Here is an 18,208-nt window from a genome sequence, read left to right on the forward strand (position 1 = left end):
TTATGTATATATACAAAATGCAATGTTCACATCCGAGTTCTATGTATTATTATAGGATCATGTATTATCAATTATCATGACTATTGAACATTTGAACCATTGAATTTGCCTATAGTACTTGGTCAAAGGGGATATATGTATTCCACGATATAATGTTTGATCAAATTTTATGTGTTCATTTTCTCAATCACGTCATCAATATTCAATTATGATTAATAGCATGACGAGTATTCAACATTTGTAACTGTTGAAAACAAAATTAAAAATTTATTAATTGTGTATGTATAAAGACATACTACTTGTAAAAATATTAGTATATCGTATGTATAATTGAGTTGACTAGGCTAAGAATCCATTTTAATATCGGAACCACGAACTATGCATGGGATATGGATTTACTCAATAAATTATTTTTATCGTAATTCTTTAAGATTTTTTAATAAAGGGATAGTTCTTTCCAATATAATTCATATGTGTATTTATTATATGTGTGATTTTCAATTTCTTATGTTTCAATATGCTATCTGATTTTCTTTCTTTCCAAGACTTTTGCTTTCAAATATTAAAACGACTCGTCCGTGAAATGTTGTCTACATTGCTTTTTTTTTTTCATTTTTGGTAAATGGAGCCCACTATCCACTAACTCATTTTATACTTATAAAATTAAATTAAAAATGTGGAACCCACATTCTCCTAACTTTTTCCACATTTTTTAAAATCAATGACGAGTCAAATATGGACAACATTTCGTGGACAGAGAGAGTATACCACTAGGCAACTTAAAAGCACACCGGATTCTCCTTTTTACCATATAAATACTCCCTCTGTCGGTGAAAAATAGACTCATTTGTGAATATAAGGGGTCTTAATGTGCGATTGTTAAAATAGGAGATGATAACGAGAAACCGTGAATAAAGTTTCCATAAGTGAGATTATTTTACATACGTGAATCATAACTCTCATTCAAGCTATGTTTGTTTGAAGAAAATATATATATTGCTCAATCCCAATTCAATTCGAAAAAATTAAACTACTACTATGTATTTGGCTCCATGCATACAGCTAAATGTACTATTCCAGCAACTTACGTCTATTCGCATGTAAAAACAATTAATGACACATATATAAATTCGCTGCGTGTTTAGCTTCATACACACACACAATTTTACACATACACATATATGATAGTATAATATCATGCTAGATATCCATACTATGTTTTAGACCCTAATTAGTAATTACCAATGTTGATACAAAGTTAGGTTTAAAAGATCTCCATTATGTTGTCAATTAATAGCTCATTTAACTGGAAAAATCTCTCTTATACTGCCTCTATAAATTGAGCATCACCTCCATTATTTTCTTCAGATATCAACCTCTCTCTCTCTCTCTCTCTCTCTCTCTCTCTCTCTCTCTCTCTCTCTCTCTCTCTCTCTCTCTTCTTCTTCTTCTTCTTCTTCTTCTTCTTCTTCTTTTCTCTTTCTTTCTCACAATATCTGTCTAAAGATGGATAAGAAACCATGCAAATCTATAGATGTTGAAGTGAGGAAAGGCCCATGGACTATGGAAGAGGATCTTATTCTCATGAACTACATTGCAAATCATGGCGAAGGCGTTTGGAACTCCCTCGCTCGATCTGCAGGTAAATTAAACACAAAACACACACATATTTATATATAAAGAAAACCCTAATGAGAATAAGAGAAAATAAAACTTTCTTCTACCATTTTAATTACTTTGATACTTGATGGAAATTTTCTAAATTTGTTTACTTTTTGTGTTGTTTTATAGGGTTGAAGCGCACTGGAAAAAGTTGTCGTCTCCGGTGGCTTAATTACCTCCGGCCAGATGTTCGACGTGGAAATATAACACCGGAGGAGCAGCTTCTGATCATGGAGCTGCATGCTAAATGGGGAAACAGGTATGTACTATTTATTTTTCTGGTGTGGTTTATATTTAAAAGTGGTAGTATTTTAATTTTTATAATCTTTTTTAGATTAAAAAGAAACATAAAGTGGTAGTATTTTGTTCTCCGTCTTTTTTTTTTATTATGCTTCATTTGAGTTGTAGTACAACTATATAACTAGATTTTATAGAGAGATAGAGAGAGAGAAGAGGACGAAACAACCAAGTTATGAACGTGAGGAAATCAAGCACTTCGCCGCAAAAAAGATTCAAGAAACATGCGAGTTTGTAATTTATGGAAACCATAATATTCCCCAACCCCATATCTTTCTAAAACAACTTTTATTGATCGTTACATATAATATATTTATTGAGGATATTAAACCCTTCAGCTAATCCGGTAGGCCCGCCTTGTTATTCCCATAATTATGGAAGTTTAACTATGAGTTGTTTTAGTTATTTACTCATTTTGAAAGTTTTTATTTTTATTTTCTATAAAGGGTCTTGATTTAAATAAATTATCGGGATAAGTTAGTTCGGAAAAGAAGGTTGCAAATTGATACACGTTTTGAGAGGTGAAGCCAAAGAGATTGGGGCTATGGAATTTTTCCATATTAATTAGGAGAAGAAATCACATGTACAACTCCAATCACTTGAAAGAGAAGCTACCAATTGATGCCTACTATCATGAAATCGACATCTGCCATATTTTGTTGTCCTATTCCAACAAAAGGGCCCCTTCCAAATTATTTTTATTTACACTTTTTTATAAAAATTTGCATCTAAGGTGAATGGGATATTTCCTAATTATTATGCTATTATCCACTGAAATAGTACCACTAACCGTTTGATAATATTTTTTGTGTGTAAGAGAGGGGGGGGGGGGGGGGGGGGGGAATGGAAAGGACCCATATACATGTCCTTGATTTTGTTCATTTCAAATTTTTTGCCATTATATGTCTATTAATCAAGCTTAAATATACAATGCTTGATTGTGGAAAATGGAAGGCGAAAAAGAATTTTCAAGCCGCCGGAGATAAGAGATGGAGAGAGAGGCTTTAAAATCATGCTAGAAAAGAATTTCCACGAAATAGAAAACTTTAAAAAATTGCACTTTATTCTTTTAAAAAAAATACTAAGAGATTGTGAGTGAATGTTAGTAAAACTTACCGGCCTGTGAGGGGAGTATCAAATGATGATATACCACACTTTCTTCGTTTTCGTCGAATCGAAATAAATAAATAAATCATTTTTAAGAGAAAAAGAAAGAAAAGAATATTGAAGATTATATTTTTCGGAAATGGATCTCAACCATGCCTAAGAGTATCGAGTGAAAGCGAGGTGCTAATACACACATGCAATACTTGGTAGTATTTGTTTTTCCTATAATTTGATTTTTCAATTTGGAGTGAATCTTCACTTTGCCTTCAACAATTGCTTTAAATAAATTGGGAATGCCAACAAACTATGAATTTCAACCGTAGAACATGGCTTGTCAATAAAATCCTTGTTGTGATGCAAAAAAATTGAAATATTGTCTATTAATAAGTGGCCCATGATGCATATTAATTTGGCTCGTTTTACACGTGTTGCTAGAAGAATATTAATAAAATTATAGCTTCATTTCCTTTACTTTCATACAACAAAATGCATTCTTGGAATACCAATGTAAGTGGTATAGTATAGCCGTCCCACCACCTTTAAAGAACATATACTACTATCATAAAATAAATAGTTAATTATTTCAATACCTACAAAAAATTGCATTCTCAGCAAAAGAAATGGGCCCCTTCTTTACTATATACTCCATAAAAATATTTTTAGAATTCTTTAAAACAAAGAGATTATATTGGGTGAAGAACATGTCAAGGAAGGCATGTCAATATCTAATAGTTGATCGAGTACATGTTAGAAATAGTGACAATTTTCTAGTAATTAAATGACAGAGATTTAATTTAGTTGAAATTATTTGTTTTTTCACACCTTATGAATTTGAAATAGAAGGGATTTTAAATTTGCTTTCCAAAGTACATAATATAGTCCAAAATTAATTAGGTAGCAACTTAATATCAATTTGATTATAGGTGGTCAAAAATTGCAAAACATCTCCCGGGAAGAACGGACAATGAGATAAAGAATTATTGGAGGACTCGAATTCAAAAGCACATCAAGCAAGCCGAGAATTGTACAGGTCAAACTGTGGAGAACTCCAACGATCAAGCTAGCACTAGCCAAGTCTCCAGTTCATGCCCTGCAGATCATACAGTTGAATCCTACTCCCCGCCTTCCTTTAATGGCAATAATATGGAGTCTTTTCAGGGCCCATTTCCGACTGAAACGAACGAAAACCTTTGGAGTATTGAGGATCTCTGGTCCCTACAGTTACTCAACGGAGACTAAGTTAGCCTCTGTTGACTAGCCGCCCTATGATGGGCCCTGCGATTGCCTCCGTATATAAAGTAGTTAAATTTCCTCCTTAGTATACTACTGCTTTTTCATATAGTTCTTGAATTAAGGGTCGACTTGTAATATGGTATGATGAAATATCGAGTTAAGTGCATTTATATACTATATTAAATATATATAATAATATATACTAAAGGACGAAGAACGGTTACATATGTTGTACATTAAAGTATGATGAGATTTGATTAGTAAAGGGGGGGTTTTTTTCACACTTAAATGCGAGTATTAGACAAAGTGCTGTTTTTTTAAGATTAGGACAATTAGTACTTTTGTTACCATACTTAGTCATCTCCAAACAATGATTAAATCCTGTTATTATAACGATTGATGGTTAGTTTTGTTTGCTTATTTAAATTTTGTTTTCTATAACTATGTCACTATTGGAAGTTGGAACTAACTAGCTTTTCAATTGAATAAGATTTTACTTTAATAGTGAACTCCCCACCTTAACGTGTTGTCTTAATCTACTTTGAAAGCTGACCTTTTTTTGTCGATCTTATCCTTCATATACAATTAGGGTTTCCTTCTCAAACACGATTTCTTTGTGTGATGTTCACTGTGTGTCTGTGTGTGCATTCTACACACGATTTTTCCAACTAAAGGTGTCGACATGTCTTGCATGTGTGGTCTGTGGACTGTGTTTATATCCGATAATGTGTGTGTGTAAGCGCGTGCGTGTGAGGAGAGCTATTTACGCGTGTGTATATATGTGTGTGTGATGTCGGGTTCAGGTAGGGTTGGTGCCGATTGACCCAACGCCGGTTTATAAAGGCTGTAAAATTTCATTAGATTTGGATTTTTGAGTTGTCGTCGGTATTAAGGTGTAATAACGTAGTGTATAATGTGTGAAGAGAGTCACGCGGGTAATAATTGCCGAACTGAAATGAGGAGAAATAGGCACGTGGAAAGGTGGCATAGCTATTTATGGCAAAATTGAATATCTACTTTCTATATATGGCTATATATGGTCGTTGCCATCTATTTTGAAGTATGACTGCTGCCTAACTCTTTACCTCTTTTTAAGAAATCTTCACGTGGTCCCTTTTTATTCACACCTACTATTATTTTTATTACTATTTTTTGATAAAATATACTCTCTCCGTCTATAAAAAATGTGATACATTGTGAATAACACAAGTTTTAATGTAGAAATGGTAAAGTAACAGATAAAATAAAAAAGTAAGAGAGAAGTAGTGTTAGTGGAATGTGAGACCATATTATTAGTAAGAGAGAAGAAAAAAAAAATAAGAGAGAAGTAGTGTTAGTGAAATGTGGTTCGATATAATTAATAGGAGAGAAGGGAAAAAAGTAATAGAGAAGTTGTTGAAAACTTTCCTCTTTAAGATGTGCTCTATTTTTCATGGACAACCAAAAATGGCAAATATGCTCTGTTTTTCGTGGACGGAGGGAGTAATTATTATTTTAGTTTATCTAGTATTTTAATATTATCGCGTAAGTCTGTAAGAACACTAATAAATTGGGAATAGAATTTCACGTGTGTATGTATGTAGACACACACAACTTGAGTAATAAACTAATTTTACATTTAAATATTTATTTGAAACTAATATTAAGAGATTGATCGGTCATCAATTAATAGCACAAGTCACGCAAGCAATGAAATTTCGTTTTGGGCTTTCGCACTACCAAATTTAGACGCAATAAATTTTTAGAACTGAGTTTAATTCGATATTAATTTCTAGAGCTCAATGAAAAACAATTAATTGCTTATAAATTTATAATTTGTTTTTAATATTCTTCACCCGCAAGCTAAATGCTATAGCCTTTATGTATCCATTAAGAAAATTGTCTTTCTGTAAAAAAAAATAGAAAAAGAAAGAAGTACTACTAAATACTTCAGCCACAAAAATTTTTTGCCCACATGTTTTTAGTGTGAAATTGAAAGAAAGGAACGCACCACGTGAAGGATAAGTAACTGTCACATGGGGGTCTATAACTGCATGGAAAACAACTCTTTTACCAATTACAAATGTGTAAAGGAAATAAAACTACAAATGTGTAATAAAAAATCACAAGCATCATATAATCAAGAGAAATATTGGCGAAGACTCCAATATAACAATAAGAAAATGTACGAGATACAAATTCAACTTAGTACATTTTATTGTAGAAATATGAAATGCCCAAATCTTAAGTTTGTGATTAATTATTTAAAAATATGTATGAAAAGGTTTGAGTGCTTGAATCTTGGGCTTTTAGTTCGGCCCATTATAATTATACCATGATCTGGTTTCACAGTTTGGGGTTATATAGTGGGCCCTATTGAGTAAATATTGTGTGGATGTGGGCCCGAATGGATATTTATGTAGTGGAGTACGGAGTATATTTTATTTCAAGTCTTAATACTCCATTAGTTATAAACGGTTAATACTTAATATAAACACTACTACTTAATATAGGGATGTACTAAGAGTGTCCACAGTGGGGGAGCCGCGGCTCTCGGCCCGGGCTTGGGCAGCCCGCGGCCCCCCACTACTGAGCCAAGAGGTGCCCGCGGCTCGGGGGGGTGGACGAGAGAGAGCCGAGCGCTCGGCCAGGCCGAGGCTCTTGGGCAGGCGGCTCGGCCCGCCACTGCAGGGGCCGAGAGCCGCGGCCCTGCCCAACGAATTTTTTTTTTTTTTTTTTTAATTTTTTATATATTCATCCCTTCTCCTCCAATTTTTTTACCCCAAACCAAATTCTACTCTTTCCACTTGATTTCAATTTAAGATTCAAAACATGAATTTCGACGATGAAAATTTTCAGCGCTTGGTCGATGAGGAGTTCGAAGAACTCGTTGCAGCGGTGCAAGCTGAAGCCGACGAGGAGGCGGCGGCTTTGGCGGCGGCGGCGGCCATCCCTCGGCCGAGATACCGTCGCCGGTTTATCAACCGTGACCATGTCGGAGCCGACCAGCGGTTGATGGAAGACTACTTCGGCGATAACCCCCGTTATACGCCGGAGATTTTTCGTCGGCGATTCAGAATGTCGCAACGACTCTTCATCCACATTGCGGATTGTTTGTCTCAGCGATATAGGTGCTTCACCTTGCGGAATGATGCCACCGGTCGACCCGGATTGTCGACATATCAGAAGTGCACGGCCGCAATTAGGCAGCTTGCCTATGCCGGGCCTGCTGACATGTTCGACGAATATCTACAGATGGGCGAAACGACTGCCCTCAAGACGCTGAGGCAGTTTTGCAAGGGTATCAAAGAACTCTTCAAAGGGGAGTACCTACGGAAAGCGACGGCCGAGGAATGCCAGAGACTGATAAATATGCACGGGGCAGTGCATCATTTTCCGGGCATGATGGGCAGCATCGATTGCATGCACTGGGAGTGGAGGAACTGCCCGGTGGCTTGGAAGGGGCAGTTCACTTCTGGTTTCAAAGGGCGACATCCCACAATGATTCTTGAAGTCGTTGCTGACTACCGCTTGCGAATCTGGCATGCGTATTTTGGTGTCGATGGGTCGAACAACGACATCAACGTTCTACAATCATCGCATCTCTTCAATGATGAGTCCCGGGGTAAGGGTCCGCAAATCAGCTTCATGGCCAATGGCACGCAATACAACAAGGCATACTATTTGGCCGATGGAATATACCCTCGCTAGCCCGTGTTTCTCAAGACGATCCGACATCCCGTTGGGCCGAAGCAGACCTATTTTGCCAAAAAACAAGAGGGTGCTAGGAAGGATGTTGAGCGGGCTTTCGGAGTCCTCCAATCGCGATGGGCCATTTTACGGTGTCCGGTTCGACAATGGCACGAAGATGATGTCGCGGACATCATGACTGCGTGCATCATACTGCACAATATGATAATAGAAGAAGAAGGCTTTACTGCAGAGCGTTGGGCACCGGAAGATGGTGCTAGCACAAGTCACGGTATTGCAACCCCTCCTCTACAGATGGGTGTACCACGCAGTAATGAATACTTGATTCAGCGCTTCACCGATATGCGGAGTGAAATATCACATTCAACACTGCAGGCTGATTTGGTTGAAGAGGTCTGGAACCGTAGAGGAGGGGGCGCAGCGTGATAGGGGTTCTCTTTGTTGTTCGCGTTGTATCGAAAATTTTCGTTGTGTAATTTTCCCTTTTATTATAATACAACGAAAAATTTGTTATAATTTTGTTTAGTTTAATTTTGTTTTGTTATAATTTTATTCTAGCTAAATTAAAATATATCAAAAAAGTTAAGAAAATAATTTTAATTGGTGGCCCGGAGGGCCACCATTGTGGTGGCCAAGTTTTGAGGGCAAGGGCCAAGTTTGTTGGGCATGCCCAATAAATGGTGGCTTGGGCATGCCCAAGAGGGCCACCATTGTGGACACCCTAAGAGCATCTCCAGTGGTCGGCTAGCCACCGGCTAGCCGATTCGTCGCGCTAGCCGGTCGGCTAGCCGAACCATTGGGGCCGGCGAGCGGCAAATCGGCTAGACGATCGGCTAGGGCTGGCCGATCGGGAGGCGCTGGCCGATGCGCTGGCCGATCGGCTAGCCGCCATTGTGGCGGCCCGATCGGCTAGCGATCGGCCAGCGCCTATTTTCGAATTTTTTTTTTGTTTTTTTTAAAAACCTATATAAACGCGATTTTAGTTTCATTTTCATTTGCACCACTTGTTTTAACGAGTTTTCTATCTCTCTAACTTTCTGTACAAGAGCATCATCGAGCGATGGATCACAACAACGAGTCTAGTCCAGTGACGAGTGGATCTCAGACCCCCACGACACCTGTGGGATCTGGATCGGGGCAGATGGGCCCGGGGTGGAACGTCCCTTGGCCGCAGATGATGGGGATGATGGGCGGTGCGCCGGGGGGGGGATGCAGGGGGGTATGCCGGGGGGTATGCCGTGGGGGATGCCGGGCGGGGGGCAGGGGAGCGGTGGGCAGTCAGTGCCCGGGTGGGGGGGGATGCCCCAAATGCAGCAGATGCTGCTTCAGCAGCAGATGATGCTCCAGCAGCAGATGATGGGGCTGCAGGGGGGGATGCAGCACGGTATGCATCCAGGGATGCAGGGGGGATGCTGGGAGGGGACACGGTATATCGTCCCTCCCTCGATTTTTTGACGGCTGCGTCTCACACGTCGTCCCCGGTGCAGACGCAGTTCAATGGGAATGAGACTTTCTCATTACAGGAGTTGGGGATCGATCTCGGGGATCCGGCTTCCCCCGTTCCAGCGCGTCGGCCCGCGCCGAAGAAGAAGGGGAAGGCCAAGGCGGCCGGCGAGTCGTCGCAGCCCGCCGCTGATGACACCTCCACACGGAGGAAGTGGATGGAGGACGAGTACGTCGGGGTGGCCAAGGGGTGGTTGGAGGTGTGTGACGATCCGCTGGTGTCGAACGAGCAGCGGGTCGTCAACATGTGGGCGAAGATCAGAGCTTGCTATAGGCATCACTGCCCGCACGGGAAGGACTTCAGCAATGAGGAGGTCCGGAAGGGGTGGGGGCGCATCAGGGCCGCGGTTGGCCGTTTTGCGAATTTGTACGCCAACGCCCTCCGTCAGCTTGGTAGTGGGCAGAACGAGGACGACGCCCGGAGGATAGCCGAGGGTGAGTTCCCCCTGCCGGGGACGTATAAGGAGTTCACCTTCTGGGAGTGCTTCTTGTTACTGAAGGACTCCGAGAAGTTCCGGGCGGGGTGCGACGCTGGGTGGCCGAAGAAGCAGCGACTGAACTATTCCGGCGACTACAGCGGCAGCAGCGCCGGATCCCACGACCTCCCCCCGGATGCTCAGGAGCGTCCATCCCCTCCTTCGTTTACCGGTCGCCCTCGCCCGATTGGACGAAGGCGGGCGAAACGGGCTGCGAGGGGAGCATCTCCCCTATCGCCCCGTGAGGTCTCATCCGCCCTCCCCCCCGCCCCACTCGAGTACGCTCTCCATTCGCGTAACCATACGCGGGATCAGATGTTCAAGGTCTTGCAGGAGTGGAGGGCCGCCACTGACCCCACGGAGAAGATGTTTCTGAAGGAGTTGCTCGATAGCATACGGGCTGATTTGGCACTCGCCAGGGAGCGGTTGGGGGGTACCGACGTGGACTCGGATACCACGGGTGGCGGCAGCGGCGGCGATGACGGCGGCGACGGCGATGGCGGCGGCGACGACGACGAGGAGTAGATAGTAGCGGGGCTCGTGTGTGGAAGCCCCTTTTTTTTACCAAAATTCATGTAATTTTTTTTTTTGAAACTTTGTACTTTTTTTTGAATGAAATGAATTAATTTCCCGTATATGTGTCGTAAATTGAATTCCGTAATGTAATCGTAATTTTAATTCCGTAAATGCAGTATTTTTTGAATTGTTTTTTTGCGGCTGGCCTATGGCTGGGCTATGGCTGGCCTAAATCTGATGTGGCAGGAGTGCTGCTGACGTGGCAGGGGAGGGAATGGCTGGGCTATGGCTGGCCTATTACCACTGGAGATGCTCTAATAGCTAACTAATTTTAAAGTGCTAGCGTACATCCAATCACGTGCTGCCACGTGGCACGAAAAATGCAATATTATATACAGAAAAATGCAATATGAATTTCGACATATTGCATTTTTGTTATATGAAGATTGCATTTTGTATTGTTGAGTTTTGCATTTTCAATATTGACTGTTTAATTTGCATTTTTTATCTATACGGATTGCATTTATATATGTGAAAATGCAAAACTTAACAATATAAAATGCAATTATGTGAAAATGCAAAACTTAACTATAAAAAATGCAATTTTCCTATAACTAAAATGCAATATGCGGAAATGCATGAACAACTTCACAAATGTGTATTGCATTTTTATATATACAATATTGCATTTTTCGTGCCACATGGCAGCACGCGGTTGGATGTACGTTAGCACTCTAATTAAGGATGCGCCCTAGCGCTCCCCACTTAATATATTATCATCAAAATAATGACATTTTGTCCTTTTCTACGATATGAGTCATATGACTCTATCACTTTCTTAATCGGAGTACTCTCTCCGTCCTATAAAAGATGTCAAATTTGTGGAACGACACGAGATTTTAGGAGGTTTTATTTTTTGTGTTAGGTGGAAAGAGAAAATATAATATTTATATTATTGTAAGAGAGAACTTTTAAAAAAAATGAAAGCGTGATATCTTTAGCGGGACAAACTAAATATGACATCTTTTATAGAACGAAGGGAGTATTATTTAATCACTGCAAACCCTTATTTTAAGTGAGACTCTTTCTCATCTCACAATACATCAACCATTTTTACTCAAATCTGCGTGTCTTTGAATAATTCAGACTCGAATGTACTCATATTAGTGGCACTTGATGAAGTGTAAAAAGTATGGAATTGTTGTTTTTAATATTCATAATTAAGATGGATTTTATACGAATCAGTTTAATAAATTGTGACAAGATGGATTTGATGTGTATGTAATAATGTAGTACTATCAGTGGTTGTTAGTGATTCAATTTATTACAAGTATGAGGTGACATCGCTTTCATTTATATCTTTTTCAATGATTTTGTACTATAAAGTCGAAATCAAAATTGAGCAATGATAAATAACCAAATTTTGTACAACCAAAACAACATTATATTAGTAATTTTGATGTGTTAATTAAATATTAAAATAATAGATATAGTTAGTTAACAAATTAAAACTAATTTATTAGTCTTTGGCCTCATTTTCAATTTTTTATTTTTATATTTGAATTATTTCTCTATTATTTTTAAAATTTGTATTAAAGTATGCATTAATTATATTTTATGATTCAAAAAATTTAAAAAATTATAGACAAATACCATAATATTATGCTCATTCCCTATACTATATATATGTTTATACTTTTTAATTAAATGCATAAATAAATTACATTTTTACTTAAATAAACTAAATTTTGGTTGTACAAAATTTGGTTGCATAGACTTGTTGATCAAAATTTCCACCAAAAAATCTCACTCCATTTTTGTAGGTTGATTGAGATTGCATAAATTGGTTGTATGGACAAGTCAATTCGGCAATCACTTACACTTCACTCTCTATCTTGAACCGACATTATAATTTGATAACTTTTTATGAAACTTTAGCATGTCGATATCCTTATTAAATAAATGTATAATGTGTGATTAGGAGAGTGATAGGATACCATCATCTCTTAAAATAACACCGTACCACCATTCCTAGCCAATCATTTATACATATAGACGAATAATAAGTTGTCACGTGGCCAAAAAATAAAAACCTAAAAAAGACGGCCAACAATATCGTATACACTATACAACAATTTTTTTTGACCAGCAATATCTGACACACTATATAGCAATCTATAGATTGATGTGTAACGTTTATAATATTGTTGTAATATATGGTGTTATGGTGTCACTTTAAGAGGTGTTGTCATTTTAACACAAACCTGCGTGACCAAGTTGCTATCTTAACTAAGTCTCTTATATAAGAAAATTGGGTTGATATGCAACTACACACAACTTTCATGTCACTTTTCTTCGTAGATGTTCTAGAACTAAGATGGTAAAATGGACATTATGCGAAAAATCACGAGTTAAAATTATGTCGACATCATCAAAATTCAACCACACACAGTATAGAGTTTATTGAATTTTACCTAATAATTAGCAGGTAAATAAAGTTCAGAATTTGATAGAACTATATATAGCATAGAAGCTACTTTCAAACACTAATGAGTATTGAGTACTGACTGAGCTAAACATATATTCTAAAGTATTAGACCATCTCCAACCATACACCATATCCCATTTTTAGTGTAAAAAACATTTCCAATCATACTCTAAACCCAAACCCATTTTTGGGTTTTTCTATGTGATAACACCAAATTTAGAGTAGAACACCAAATTTGGGTATCTACTGCAAAAAATTTTAAGATGTGCAAATCACTCCATATATGAAAAAGAATACGTTGTCTTTCTAAGCAGCAAGAAAGCATGCTACTGGAATACTTGTTTCTTTGGTTTGGTAGTAATGTTGCAATGGAATGCATTATTTCTTTTGGCTTGGCATTCGTTATTTAAAATTATTTATAGTCAAGTGAGATTCATTAATTATTTAAAATTAAGAACATTTCAAATTAGTGTAAGTTTTTTAATGTAAAGTATATTTAATACTATTAATAAGAAAATTAATTTAATTTTTTAATATAAATAAGTTATTGAAAAAGTATTGTGGGTTTGATATGTGATTTAAATAAGTATGTGAGTATAATTGAAAAAGTATAAAAAGTAGGAGAATGTAGAATATTCTTTTGGGTTTGAGTTTGGTGTAAATGATTGGAGTAAAATTACTTTTGGTGTTGACACATACTCAAAATTGGGTTTGAGTTTGGTGTAAATGGTTGGAGATGGCCTTAATGCATTCAATAAATAAAGATATGAAACTATAACTTTAGAAAATGATGTTACCAGAAATCGACACCTTTTTTTTTATCAACAAATAGTTTTAACTTGTAAGACCATCTCTAACAATACAATAAAATCTAAAATGAGATAGATAATTAGCTTTATTGATATTAGAAAATTAATTTCATTTTTTATTTTTGAATAGAGAAATAGTACTATTTTTAGGTCATTCAACCAAAATACTCCCTCCGTTTTTTAAAATAGCAACTATTTCCATTTTATCACATTCTTTAAAAATAGCAACTTTCAAATTTTCTATTTTAAAAAATCTTTACACTATTATACATCAATTTATTTACCACTTATACCACCACAATTAACAACTTAAAGTGGACCCCATGATCCACTAACATTAATTCCTTTACTTTTTTTATCTCTTTCTCTTACTTTACCAATTTATCACATCTTCTCTCTTACTTTAACAAATTGTGCATTAAAATCTATGTTTCAAACCTCCATATTTTTAAAAAACAGAGTGAGTAAAACTTTTCTAATTTTGTACTACTAAAAAAAAGGCATAATGTAGTATTCTTTTTAAGTCTGAGTTTAATGTAAATGGTTGGAGATAAAATTATATTTAGTATGATATACACTAAAATGGGGATTGAGTTGAGTATAAATAGATTTGAGTTTAGTATAAATAGTTGGAGTATTAATCACATAAAATTAAATGTTTTTGTTAGCCGGAATTTTTTTTTTTTAGCAACTGCTGTACTTGAAAAAAACACATTAAAAAGGGCGAGTTTGACGAGTCAAGAGCGCTGACTCAACTCGGAAGAAAGACAGGGAGGGACGTATTCTACTGGTTACTCCGTCTATAACATCGACATCGCGAGGATCAATAGTGTTCGGCGGCGGATGGCGAGAACGTTTTTGTACTTGATTCTCTGCGGTGAGTGTCGGCGTCGGCGTCGGCGTCGGTTAATTTGTGAGAAAACTGAAGAAACAGGTAATTCCCCTCTCTCTAATATGTATGCATTTATGTTTATAAAAATGTGTGATGCTGTTTTTTTTATGTAGTTCGCGAGTGATGGTAATTTTTTTACTGTATTAAATGTGTGTGTTACTGGTGGTTTTGCATTTACAAGTTCAATTATGATTTGCAGTTGATTGCGTTGAGTCCGATTAGTTACACTTGAAGGTGCTTGAGCTTTGTAAATAATTGTGTTTTCCTTAGGAATTAGGATGATTATTTGCTATTGTCATGGTTTTTACTTCATAAATCATTGCATCACAACATAGCCATAACTTGTGTACCCTAGAACAGCATCAAAGAATTCCTATACCATTCAACAGCTTCTTCAACACATATAGCTCTCTGAGTTACGCAAAGGTGCATAGAACGAAAAAGAAGACGGTTGGATTTGATGGCAGAGTATCCAGTTCACTCTACGCATTTATCTATATGCTGTTTAGGACTCTGTGGTCTGTAGCATTGTGAAACTATGGTCATAAGCAATTCTTCATTTTCTCATCAAACTCTTCGTCCTCTTTCATAAGCTTATTATTATACATAGAATTGGATCATGAGATTTTCTTACGAATTTTATCAGTTTGAGAAGGGGCAGCATGCTTTGTTAAAATTGATGTACTCATATTATGTGCAAGGTGAAGTTTGGCTGATGACAAAATGTTAGTATTTCCGATTTCGTTATTGTTCTTTGATTATATGCACGTGATCATCCTTTGCAGGTTGTACCCTATGAAAGGCCTGCATTAAGCAAAGGATATTTACTTCCTCAAGGTATTGATTTCCTTGTCAACCATTTCTTGCATGCTCTGCCAGCACTGGGAAGCCTTCTAAGCAGAAGGTGTGAATTAGTAAAGTTAAATATGATTACACAAACTGCCTCTGCTGTATAGTTGGGATTTTGTTTCATCTCCATAATGTCCACCATGATTAGTTTTGTTAGATTTCAAATACGCCCTTTACGGTTTCAAGTATATCGTTGATAGTTGATTAAAATATGCCCTTTACAGTTTCAAGTTTATAGTTGATAGTTTATTGTTACTCCCACCAGCAGAGTTTCCCTGCGGAATAAAAAATTCCAGTTGTAGAAAGGATGTGTTAATGTATTGACCCCTTTTTGCAGTATATGTGTGTTCCAGTGTCATTCTATATCTGTATATACATGATGTTGTTCTCAATTCTTATTGATTCTATACAACTGAAATTTTGACTTTTTGTTTTGACTGGTTTTCTCTCTGCCCTGTTTGTTATATTCAGCTCAAGCACGCGTTCCTTCATTTCACTGGTGTGTGGGTACCAAACTACCAATGGCTAAAGGCTGACTCCACGAGGGTACAAGGAACATGGTAAATCCATGTTAGCATACTGGTTATTGTGGAGCAACTTGGGTTAGATAAAGCACCTCTAAAGTTTTTTTATGCAATCTTATGTGTTTTTAACTTAATTTTTGGTCAAATTCTTTGATCTCAAATTCGTGGATCAGATCTGTTCATAAATCAATGTAACTCATGATATATTTCACGATAAAATGAGCATAAGTATCGTTGTAATAATTATTACTGGCTATATGACTATGCATATAAACTTATGTATTTTTGGAATGTGTTGATTTATTACTTGTTAACCCATCTTAGGTCTTGATTGCGGCCAAGAACCTGGTAGCTTGTGTGCTCATTATTATATAAGAAGTTGAGTTTGAGACCCTTCCTGAGGAATTCAATCCGTTTGTTTGCTTTTGATTTAGTTTGGAGATTCGTAAACATGTGATGTGGAGTATACGATTGTTGGATTCAGTACTATTTACTCATCAACTGTACTTCTTCAGGTATTGAGTTGATTCTTGGAACTAGACTTCAGTTTTGTTGATTTGATTATGTGAAGTGGAAGATATTGCTAACTGCAAAAAGGAGAAACCATAAGATAATATATCATAGTTCATTTCATGTAATGTACTAATGTGTTCATTTTGCCTTTGGTTGTTCAAGAACTCGCGAGAATGTATTGTCGAAAAATTGGAGTTCAGTTACTCTTAAATTATGGTCATACATTCAAGTTGTAAACCCAATTTCGATTTGTATGACCTTGTGTGAAACACCTTTTACAGATCATGAAGGAACCATTGCTTTAATGATGTAAGTTCTAGTTCTAGAATGGCTCTTTTTTGTAAATCTATGTGCTTTGATAAGTAACAATTCATCAAGATGGGCGTTTGGTCTAGTGGTATGATTCTCGCTTTGGGTGCGAGAGGTCCCGAGTTCAATTCTCGGAACGCCCCTTTTTCCCAAATTTTTATAATTTTGAATTTTCGGAAATTTAATTTTAGTAAATTGGATGGTTTGAAATGGTGATTAACTTAGGAAAGACGGAACGCCCCTTTTTCCCAAATTTTTATATTTTTGGAAAATTAATTTTGGTAAATTGGATTAATTTTAGTAAATTGGATGGTTTGAAATGGTGATTAACTTAGGAAAGACGGAACGCCCCTTTTTCCCAAATTTTTATATTTTTGGAAAATTAATTTTGGTAAATTGGATGGTTTGAAATGGTGATTAACTTCGGATAGTCATCAAGTCGCAAATCAGTCGATAGAATGATACAGTGTATAACTTCAAAATAGTTATAATTGAAAAAACGAACTACTCAAATGGTCCTTGAACTATGCGTTTCGCATGTAAATGGTATCCAAACTTTAAAAATATTATGAGTAGTCCCTAAACTAAGGTGTAATCATATTTATGGTATTTTTTCACAATTTTGCACTAAAAATGCCCCCATTGCATGCAGTGCATTTTTGCACCTAAAAAGCCCTTCATGCCTTGGGGGCATTTTTTGTGCAAAATTGTGATGAATAGTGAAAAAGTATCGTAAATGTGATTACACCTTAGTTCAGGGGCTACCCGTAATATTTTTTAAGTTCAGGGACCAATTACGTGCGAAGCGCATAGTTCAGGGACCATTTGCGTAGTTGACTCAAAATATTAATCCACAAATCTTGAGAAATGTTTCAGTGGTTGGTGAACGAAAATTTGAAAGATGTGTTGTTGTATACAAAGATCACTTCATTCGTCAAGTTATCATAAATCGATGTAGTTGTTAACATAGTCTGACTTAGGAATAGGTAACATGCTAGAGTAATTCATTAGAGACAAGTGTAGATAAGACCAAATATTGATAACTATTCGACGAATATTGACTTATTAGATGTTTGAGATATGATCATAATTATTGCCCGAAATAATTATGACTCTTTTTAATCTTTCAATTAACAATTTAGGGAATCATAAATCTCAGCGCTAACGAGGTACGAAACAAATTGAAATAGTCCACCTCCATTACAAAATTATGTATGTATGGCGTTTTTTAACATGCAATTTTCTACAATTTTATGCTATTAAAACACACTTGAAATTATACACACCTTTTTGTTTTCATCTACCCGTGCAATGCACGGCCTATTAATTTATTTCCTGTG

General features: G+C 36.9%; 2 protein-coding genes, 1 long non-coding RNA gene and 1 other non-coding gene across 5 annotated transcripts; all 4 read left to right on the top strand.

Moving 5' to 3' along the window:
• The first annotated feature begins 1,417 nt into the window (after nucleotides 1-1,417).
• Nucleotides 1,418-4,588, top strand: LOC125207748 (MYB-like transcription factor EOBII). The gene is made up of 3 exons (XM_048107224.2): nucleotides 1,418-1,642; nucleotides 1,792-1,921; nucleotides 3,990-4,588. The coding sequence occupies exons 1-3, from the start codon at nucleotides 1,507-1,509 to the stop codon at nucleotides 4,303-4,305; spliced, it is 582 nt and encodes a 193-aa protein (XP_047963181.1). The 5' UTR covers nucleotides 1,418-1,506; the 3' UTR covers nucleotides 4,306-4,588.
• Nucleotides 4,589-7,110: 2,522 nt separating this feature from the next.
• Nucleotides 7,111-8,415, top strand: LOC125206880 (uncharacterized). The gene is made up of 3 exons (XM_089061623.1): nucleotides 7,111-7,476; nucleotides 7,534-7,662; nucleotides 7,990-8,415. The coding sequence occupies exons 1-3, from the start codon at nucleotides 7,111-7,113 to the stop codon at nucleotides 8,413-8,415; spliced, it is 921 nt and encodes a 306-aa protein (XP_088917749.1).
• Nucleotides 8,416-14,493: 6,078 nt separating this feature from the next.
• Nucleotides 14,494-16,813, top strand: LOC125208282 (uncharacterized). Of its 2 annotated transcripts, none has more exons than XR_007174083.2 (4): nucleotides 14,494-14,715; nucleotides 15,459-15,510; nucleotides 15,994-16,124; nucleotides 16,371-16,813. It is a non-coding gene; the product is annotated as an uncharacterized LOC125208282 (long non-coding RNA). The 2 variants fall into 2 exon arrangements; XR_007174082.2 differs by having other exon boundaries at nucleotides 15,994-16,082.
• A 126-nt stretch (nucleotides 16,814-16,939) lies between these two features.
• Nucleotides 16,940-17,011, top strand: TRNAP-UGG (transfer RNA proline (anticodon UGG)). The gene has a single exon. It is a non-coding gene; the product is annotated as a tRNA-Pro (tRNA).
• The last annotated feature ends 1,197 nt before the right edge of the window (nucleotides 17,012-18,208 follow it).

This window comes from Salvia hispanica, chromosome 6, assembly GCF_029641045.1.
Source record: "Salvia hispanica isolate PSC_SH4W2 chromosome 6, Shi_PSC_v1, whole genome shotgun sequence".
Lineage (NCBI taxonomy): Eukaryota > Viridiplantae > Streptophyta > Magnoliopsida > Lamiales > Lamiaceae > Salvia > Salvia hispanica.

Coding starts and splice junctions, on each gene's coding strand:
- LOC125207748 (XM_048107224.2), top strand. CDS start 1,507: ATGGATAAGAAACCATGCAAATCTATAGATGTTGAAGTGAGGAAAGGC. Junction 1,643..1,791: donor CTCCCTCGCTCGATCTGCAG/GTAAATTAAACA, acceptor GTTGTTTTATAG/GGTTGAAGCGCACTGGAAAA. Junction 1,922..3,989: donor CATGCTAAATGGGGAAACAG/GTATGTACTATT, acceptor ATTTGATTATAG/GTGGTCAAAAATTGCAAAAC.
- LOC125206880 (XM_089061623.1), top strand. CDS start 7,111: ATGAATTTCGACGATGAAAATTTTCAGCGCTTGGTCGATGAGGAGTTC. Junction 7,477..7,533: donor CATATCAGAAGTGCACGGCC/GCAATTAGGCAG, acceptor GAATATCTACAG/ATGGGCGAAACGACTGCCCT. Junction 7,663..7,989: donor TGATAAATATGCACGGGGCA/GTGCATCATTTT, acceptor TACCCTCGCTAG/CCCGTGTTTCTCAAGACGAT.